Source organism: Pocillopora damicornis, chromosome 12 (genome assembly GCF_964200805.1).
Source record: "Pocillopora damicornis chromosome 12, jaPocDami1.2, whole genome shotgun sequence".
NCBI lineage: Eukaryota > Metazoa > Cnidaria > Anthozoa > Scleractinia > Pocilloporidae > Pocillopora > Pocillopora damicornis.
Genome location: NC_142681.1, coordinates 4061979 through 4070858, shown reverse-complemented (window position 1 = coordinate 4070858; position 8880 = coordinate 4061979). Strand labels below are relative to the sequence as shown.

The 8880-nt window shown below is 37.4% G+C and overlaps 2 protein-coding genes across 3 annotated transcripts; one reads left to right on the top strand and one right to left on the bottom strand.

Moving 5' to 3' along the window:
- Positions 1-161: 161 nt before the first annotated feature.
- On the top strand, positions 162-3270 carry LOC149036132 (uncharacterized). The gene is made up of 2 exons (XM_089190136.1): positions 162-803; positions 1963-3270. The coding sequence occupies exons 1-2, from the start codon at positions 300-302 to the stop codon at positions 2950-2952; spliced, it is 1494 nt and encodes a 497-aa protein (XP_089046262.1). The 5' UTR covers positions 162-299; the 3' UTR covers positions 2953-3270.
- On the bottom strand, positions 3103-7665 carry LOC113672779 (uncharacterized). Of its 2 annotated transcripts, XM_089190139.1 has the most exons (7): positions 7095-7542; positions 6611-6720; positions 6294-6486; positions 5674-5804; positions 5341-5450; positions 3994-4163; positions 3103-3470 (listed from the first exon to the last, which is right to left on the bottom strand). In XM_089190139.1, the coding sequence occupies exons 2-7, from the start codon at positions 6701-6703 to the stop codon at positions 3262-3264; spliced, it is 906 nt and encodes a 301-aa protein (XP_089046265.1). In that variant the 5' UTR covers positions 6704-6720; positions 7095-7542; the 3' UTR covers positions 3103-3261. The 2 variants fall into 2 exon arrangements, with proteins under 2 accessions (XP_089046265.1, XP_089046264.1); XM_089190138.1 differs by lacking the exon at positions 6611-6720 and having other exon boundaries at positions 7095-7665.
- Between the last annotated feature and the right edge of the window lie 1215 nt (positions 7666-8880).

Below are 8880 nucleotides of genomic sequence, written 5' to 3'. Positions count from 1 at the left end.
CATGCATAAAAATATAATAAAAAAATAAAAGTAAAATTAAAAAAAATAAAAGTAAAAGCAATCCAAAAAAAAAATTGAATTTAAAATAAAACATTAAAGAAAACAGGAGCTACTGAAGAAATTCAATAAAAAAAAGTAAAGGAAGATTAAAAATTAAAAAATTCATAAAAGTTAAAATTAAAGTGAAAAATAATTTAAAAAATAAATAAGATAAAAACCTTTAGTACAAATGCAAAATAATTTTAAGTTTACTATGATAACGCTGGGCCGAAAGGAACATCACGATATTTGTTTCCAAAATGAAATGTTCGAAAGCAGCCCATTGTTATCATAGCCTGCGACACGTAAGGTCAGTGGACTACTTTCAGAAGGGCGGCTCGCATTTCCTGATTGGTAACTCGTGCACGTGTGGGTTCCGCACTTTTCTCGTTCAAACTACAGTAAAAAGTCCTTTTATCGAGATGAATAGACGACAACAAACGTGGAACCGTTTGCAAGATGAAATGAAGGCGAAGAGGAAGCGACCGGACCCTCGCGGAAAAGGCAAAAGCAAGAAATCTGGTTCCGCTCCGCACGAGTTAATCGTGCAACGTTTAGCATCTGAGCCAGACAACAAACAAACGTTTAGGCCAGTCCAACCAAGAGAGTTTGTGGCGTTTCCATACGAGGATCTTACGCTAGCAAACTTGAAGAAGGCTCTCGCTGACCATTACAGTTTGCCAGCAAGCCTATGTGATGTTCTTGTCACAAACAAGGGACCCTCTTGTACCAGCATGGAACAAATCCCTCATAGAAAGGACAAGGTGAGTTCGTGTACGAAGCATTTAAGCTTAGGTAAATAAACAATGGCGCAAAAATATTCTCGGGTAAAACTAGAGGTAAACTGTATTAAAGGACCAATGTCCGACTATATTCGCGCCTGACAAGGCCTCTCAACTATTAGGGACCGGTCATTATTTAGAGGGGGGGGGGGGGGGGGAGGGCTGGTGCAAAATTAGGTATGCCATGTTTCATTTTTCCTGACCCCCCCACTTCATGAAGCACATTTTTTTCTGACCTCTCCCCCCCGATAGATATACAATCACACGTACACACACACTTTTAGTACACCAACACATATAACTGTCTATTGGTACTTATTACATGCATTATTCAGTAACTTTTTTCACATTCTGAACTGAGTAGCCCTCTTCCCAGAACCATTGAATACTTGCATAAATTTATATGGCCCCCCCTTTTTTCCCTGCATAAAAATCAATGACCCACCCCCTGTTTGTACCAGCCCCCCCCCCTCCTCTAAATGATGACCAGTCTCTTAGGGACAAAATTCAGATCCCCTCCAAAAGAGATTGGACTAGGAATGACTCCTGGTATTACTGACTCTCACTATCACGGACACTAAACGATGTCCCGAGGGTGTCTGTTGTAATGAGAGTTGACTGTATCTCTATATGTTTCTTTTGGGAAGAGGGCATGATATATTGACTTGTCACCATGTAAAAAAAACAACATATATAAGTTAGGTTGACATCAGGTTTTCTGTTCTTCACACAGGATTCAAATTCTTGAAGAGTTTGAATGAGAGGTCTGAACAAACTCTCCTTGGCTTAAGTTTTGAAAAATGTCAGTTATGACACTGTCAATACCCTCAGTCCTCCTCATGTTATTCCAAGTTTGTTGAAACTGTAATATTACCTTTGAAATACATTTATTTAGACAGCGAATACCGGGTACATAAACTCTTTAGCTTAAATGTAAAAAAATTGCCAACAGGAAGGTAAAGGTCACTGATGTTTGGCAGTTTTGGGGCCTTGATGATAAGAATTTTCACATTTTATATTGTTATAATAGCATTACCAACTAGTTAACAGTGATAGTAGCATGAATTTCATATGTTAAATATGATGCCCAACCCAAATGAAATCTGATCGGTTTTGTTATTTTTATTTGACAAACATGTAGGTGTATCTGGTGCGGTTTGTAGTTGGCCAAGATTATGGGGAGGACTCCAATAGCTCTGACCCAACACATGTACATGAAGGTTTCTCGGATAACTCCTCATTCCAAAGAACAACTTATGCATCATCAGCACCAGTGAGAAAGGCAGCTGCGCCAAAACCAAAAGCAGATTATGGAAGGTTCTCAGTGACAACCCAGTTTCCTCCATCCATATCCATTGCCTCATTGCTGGATGCTGGGAAGCTCATCAAACCAGTCACCAAAAACAAGTGTCTCCTAACCTTTGAACAATTTGACATTGCCTCCAAAGAATGGACAGATGCAATGGAGGTAGAGTGTACAGTAGATTCAGAGAAGTTTTCCTCAGGTGGATTCCGTGATGCTTACCACTGCAAGCTAACTGGCAAATCTGCGGGCCAAAACATTTCAAATTGCTGGGTTATCAAAACGTACAACGAGAAGTCCAAAGAAGTAATTAGTACTCAATTAAAAACTAATATAGAGAGCCATTGTTGTAAGCAAGTACAAATGCATGAGGTAGCTAGGCACTTAACAAAGAAGTTCCAGTCACAGGCACCACAAGAAATGGGAAAGTGTTTTCAGTACAACCATGTATACTACACCACAATAGACGAGAAACCAGCGACAGTTGAGGAATTTGTTCCAGGCCTCTTTGCCAAACTGATTAATAATAATGGCAAGAAGGCCGATCTGCCTGAAGATGCAGATAAAGATTTGAAAGATTTGTTGGCCAAAGCAGAGTGCCTGGTTCACTATACCTATGAATCATCCAAGCAACAACTCATGTTACTTGATATACAGGGATCTGGCTACTGTTTATATGATCCCGAAATAGCAACAAATGATATCATGGATGCCAGCAGCTTAGAATACTATTTCTGCTGTGGAAATTATTCATCCGTGGGCATCACATGCTTTCTCAATGAACATGAGTGCAATGCCTACTGTAAGATGATGGACCTAAGTCAGTAAGAGAATGGATTACTGGAGCATAATTCACCTTCCACCTTTTATCAAGATAGCAGCTCAGTGACTGCCTTTTAAGTGTTGTGTTGTTAGTTTAAACCTTACGTCATGCTTCTCACAGACCATTGGGAGGAGAACACGGCATGGAACAGTTCATTTAAGATAACAAATCTTTTTTATCACTGACATTTTTTACAACGTCCATGAATGTTACTAAGTCTGTAGTTCTTTGTGCTTGGACCATTTGTTGGACAATGTTTTTTACACATTTGAACTACCGGTATAAGGAAAAAAAAGTTACAATAAAATGCACTTTTATGATGATGCTGATGGTGATGACTCTTTGTACTTCTCCTTTAAGAAAAGATAGGCATCTGCTGCCTCGGCTGGCTTCACCCCATCAATATTGGGAATAATTCGTTCACAGCTCTCTCTCACAGTTTTTGGTAAGTAGTCATCTCCAACTGACTTGACACCTGATAATGAAGCAACCTCATCCAGTGCTTCTAAAGTGACTTGCAAACCTATACAATACAGGAAATTGCACTTGATGAGCACTTGAACATTAACCCTTAATAACTTGTTAGTGATTGGATCATCATGTCTGCCCTGAAAATATCTGTATTGGCCTCTCTCTCTCTATTGAAGTATAATATTGATGATTTAATCTCTCAAGCTGTCCATAAATTAATTTAACCATCCCCGCTTTTTATACATTGTTTCTCATTGAATTCATTGAATCGATACTTAGTGGTGGGTCATTAATTAAAAAAGGATTCGTACTGGTCCTGGAAAACCTGAAAAATCCTGGAATTTTATTTTCTTATTTTAAAGGACTGGCCAGGACTGGAAAGTCCTGGAAAAAGAACACTGGTCCTGGAAAGTTCTAGACATCTGTTAAACTCAGGAAATCATGTTTTCTTAAAACAATTTTTAAATTTTAAGATTTCTTCAGAAATGCAACACTTGGCTCTCTAAGACATGCTCTGTTGTGCAGTCTGCAAATATTATTCTAAAACATACAAATATTCAGTAAAATACCCTTACCACACTCATTTGCATTGTATTGCTCAGGGAACGAGTACAGGTGATATGGTATCCCTTTAGGCATCTGAGCATCCTTTTGGCTCCTTACTCTATGTGAATTCCACACAGTTTCCCTAAAGATATCCATTTCTTTCTGGATGACAGGAATAAAAATGAATGCCAATAGGTGCCTGTTTAAATGCAAAGACAGCATAGTAAGAATGCAGATCCATGATATTTAAATGTGGCAGGTGTTAACTACAAGTCACAGGCTATGTGTCAGGTCAATTAATAAAGAGAGGTGAAATCAGTATAACATCAAAATTATAAGCACTTGGAAATTAACTGCACATGTTTTCAGTTACCTTATTACATGAAGCTTCTGCAACATGTTAATTTTGAAAATTTCGCGATTTTTCGCAAAATGAAAAAGATGCAAAAAATAAGTGTTGCGAAAATTACATGACGTGAAAATTAAGTGAAACTTCATGTAAATAATCATAAAAAGGATGAGTTTATTACCACTGAGGTCATTACAAGTCTAAAAGCAAGCCAATAGTGGACTTCACGTTACTTTTGGTTTTCAAACTAATTCACACAACTTGGTTGGTGGAAATGTATAAATTTTTATCCTTTTATTCACGTCAATGGCTGGTTACATTAACTTTGTCAAGGAAAAATACCTTATCCCAGGGGGGTGCATTACTCAAAATTAATAACTACTTAATAACTGCGTGTGAGGGCTTTGCTGTAAAATTCCAGACTGAGGGATAAAAATTTTTGCTTTATGGACCGAGCCTCTGGGCGAGGTCCATAAATAGAAAATTTCAGCCCGAACTCTGGAATTTTACAGTAAAGCTTGAGCAAACAAGGTTATTAAGTTGTTTATTATATGGCTTCAGACGGGCAAAGCACGCCAAATAGAGAGAACTTCTAAATTGCTTTCATTTTTTGTCAGGATAATAAAATTCAGATAAGATCTTTAGAACTCATAGTTAAAGAAGACCAAGATACGTGTTTTGTTAAATTTCTTGCTTTTTTAATGAAGTTTCTTTCAGCGAAAGTCACAAAGTTAGCTAGGTTTTGTAAATGAAAACGGTGGTGGGAAAAATCTGTAATGCCCGTTTACCAGGAAAGTATGGACCGCTAACTAACCAATGAGAACGCGTGTACTATCGCAGCCATATAATAAAGTGACTTAAAACACAAAATTTTCCAAAAAATTGCGAAATTTAAGTGTTGCGAAATATTTGAACCTCAAAATCACAAAATTAACGTGTCACGAAAAATTCATGTAATAAGGTATGTAAAATGAATTAAATAGAACTGGTACTGTTCATGTAATGTATTTGAAAACATAGTTAATACCTGTCTGTTTGATCACTTGGATCATAGTGGCCTTGTTCCAGTAACATAGTGAGCTGCCTCTTGAAAAATCTTTCAAATCTATTGTGCAGGTCTCGCCACCATCTTTCTATCTGTGAAAAATGGTTCAAATCTGTGTTGATAATGCAATTAAAAAAGTAAACAATCAGTTATTACCCTTAAATGTATAGGTCAGAAAAAAGGTTTTTGGAATGTGAAGCACAGATTCCTGCATTTTCATTACCATCATTAAAATCTACATCAAAATTCAGAAAAGCCTAAGTGGGCACCAAACTGATGTTTTATTGTCGGAAAGTGTTTAGTTAACTGCCTTACCTTGTTATTTGTTGAAGGACCATAAAAAACTGTATCTGCCTCCTCATCTTGCTCTTGCCTTAAAAAAGCGTGAATAGTAGCCATGTGCCCTGTCTCAGTTCCTTTATCCAGCCTCAGATATTTACTGATCACTTGAATGAAAAAAAGATAATAAAATAAGTAAATAAATAAAGCTTAAAAAATCGTACATGTATGTAGAGCCCAGGGGGGGCTCTGGATATTTTGGGTAGGGGTGTGTCGCTGGGACTCTGAGACCCTTACCCTATACTAGATCATGTTTGAATTTTGCGACTCTCTTCTAGACTAGATGCGTAAAATTACCACCCTATTCCAGACTTGCTAGTCTCCAGGAACTTTATTTCTGTCACAGGAAGTTGCTTATACGGTAAATGATACCCTATTCCAGACCAAAATGCTCTGATTTTTAATACCCTATCCTAGACTAAACTGCTCAAAAACCCTACCCTTCACAGCAGCACATACCTATAAGCTTTATGTATGGGAGTACCCCTCCCCGGGATGTAGAGCTTAACCTTAGTTAACTATGGTTCAGCTTTGACTGTATCATGATCAGTCTGCAATTGCCATTGTATATATTTTGCATACAGGACCAATGTTACCTTTTGTTTTGTACAGATGATCCATGTACCAACGACCAATAAGCTTAGGGTCAGAGTTTGTGGTCCATAATTTCAGATACAAAATGTATCCACTAAAGGCATCTTGCAAGCCGTAAACAGCTAAAGGAAAAGTGCTATTCATGAAACCCATTAGCTTGTCGTGGCCATCCCCAGAATGAGTGTGATTAGGTCCCTGTATACAAGACAACATAATAAAATAACTACTATGACATGACACTATGACCATAAGCTTACTACAGAAGGGGGATCCTTGGCTGATCGGATTAGGGAAGTCCAGAAAATTTATGGGAACTCACCAAACTGAAAGACGAAAAGAAATGGGGAAGGGAAGCAGGTTTGCTTGTGTCCAAATCCACCATGTTTTGGATAATCAAAAAGACCTGGACCATCAGTCAAGTATTTGTACCTATAGGCAGGCATGCATAAGCAAGTTGAGATCAACATATATTATCACCAGAATGTCCTGATATGGATTTTGCTTGGCAATCTTTAAAAGGACAAGCAAGATAATGAGAGCTTTTAGCACACAGATACCCCAGTTACTTGCGTTGCCTTTAAAATGTCTTTTCCAGATGTCTAAAAACATGTTACACTAGATTGAAATTCATGATAAAAGCACAGGCAGATAAGTTGGATGGTTCGAGGTAGGTTGCCAGAACATGCCATTTGATCCCATATATTTACTCTACTTTGCAACGGCTTACTCTAAGGGATCAGGGGAAATGCTTCAATCAATTTTACATATTTGGGCACCTGCCACAAAAAGGTGGGAGAACTTACCAATGATGTGAACGTTCCAGTAGCTCCTCTTTGTCGTTTTTTTTGACCAACATTCCCTCGCCTAGTCAGTCCTTCGGGGTCCACCATACCCATAACATCATGGACCAGATTGCGAGGGACAGCCAATTTATGTTGCTCTCGTATTTTTCTCTGCATTGCTCGATACCCTAGATACTGCCCTGGACCCTCCATTTCCTCTTCGATTGCCTTCTTTACATCTTCAACGTTGGTTTCGTACCTAACGTATTTGATGCCGAAAAAACGTAACCTTCTGCTAAGTGTAGGCGGACTCCAGGCATACTCAGGGAAGTCCCGACTAGCAAAATCCAGTATCTCCTGCCTGGAATAGTTTGCTAACACATAGCGCTCAAGGTCGCTCTTCAGTTGCTCGTCACTCTTCCACTCTGAGCAACGAATGCGGACCGCCATTTTGAGAGAAGAGAAAGAGAGAGGAAGCTGGGAACTAGGTTGTCCACTGACCTTACGTGTCGCAGGCTATGATAACAATGGGTTGCTTTCGAACATTTCATTTTGGAAACAAATATCGTGATGTTCCTTTCGGCCCAGCGTTATCATAGTAAACTTAAAATTATTTTGCATTTGTACTAAAGGTTTTTATCTTATTTATTTTTTAAATTATTTTTCACTTTAATTTTAACTTTTATGTATTTTTTAATTTTTAATCTTCCTTTACTTTTTTTTATTGAATTTCTTCAGTAGCTCCTGTTTTCTTTAATGTTTTATTTTAAATTCAATTTTTTTTTTTTTTGGATTGCTTTTACTTTTATTTTTTTTAATTTTACTTTTATTTTTTTATTATATTTTTATGCTTGTTTTTTATTTATTCATTTTTTGTTCAAATAGGTCATTAATTATAATTTTTAATATTTTTGCCCAATTTGTTTTTCTTCTTATTTTTTTTTTAATTTTAGTTGTTTCGTTTTAATTTTTTTTATCACATCCGTATGCTTTATTCTCCTTTCTTTTTAAATTAAGGAAGCATCTCCAGCTGGTTTTGCTATGATAACAATGGGCCACCATACCTAAGAGTTATTGTATTTAGCGGAGAACGTGCAATTCAGGATTGATAACACGCGTATTTTCAAAGTTTTGACTATTTTCAAGAGATCATACACTCTTGTTATTTGAATTTTTGTGAACTACGAAGGCGCATAATTACGTTAATTTACTTGTTTGTTATGTGCCGGGTAGGAGACTTAATTTAAGTTTTCTTTTGCATCTTCCCTTTGCATGAACCATTTCCAAGCTTCTATGCCATAAGAATCAAAGTTTCACGCTGAAAAATGACGATATCAGCAATTTATTTATGTCGAGAAGTGACAGCCTACAGTATTACAAGGCATGACATAAGATATGCCATTCATTTAACATATTCTTTGAAAATAACACTTCTTGAAAAAAAAGGTTTGTCTTTATTCCTTTGGGTTGGAGAAAGGTACCACTCCGTGATGGTATTCAGTAATACAAGATAACTAACTGAGTTGATTCTGAAAATTGGCCACCGTGAGGAGTTTCTAATGTTGGGTTTCAAGCGTTAGCCCTTCGTCGGAGCGAATAAGGAATAGGCCATCGTTAATGGGCTATCATATCATGGGAGGTGTGCGAAAGACGAATTGCTAATATCTTCGATCTGATATTTTCTGTACTATCATGAAAGCTTTAACCCTAGAGAGTGATACGCATCTAATTTCCCCCAGCAGTATCACCCCTTCAATCAAACATTGAGGCCATGAACCTGAATAAGGATACCACTGACGAGGTTAAC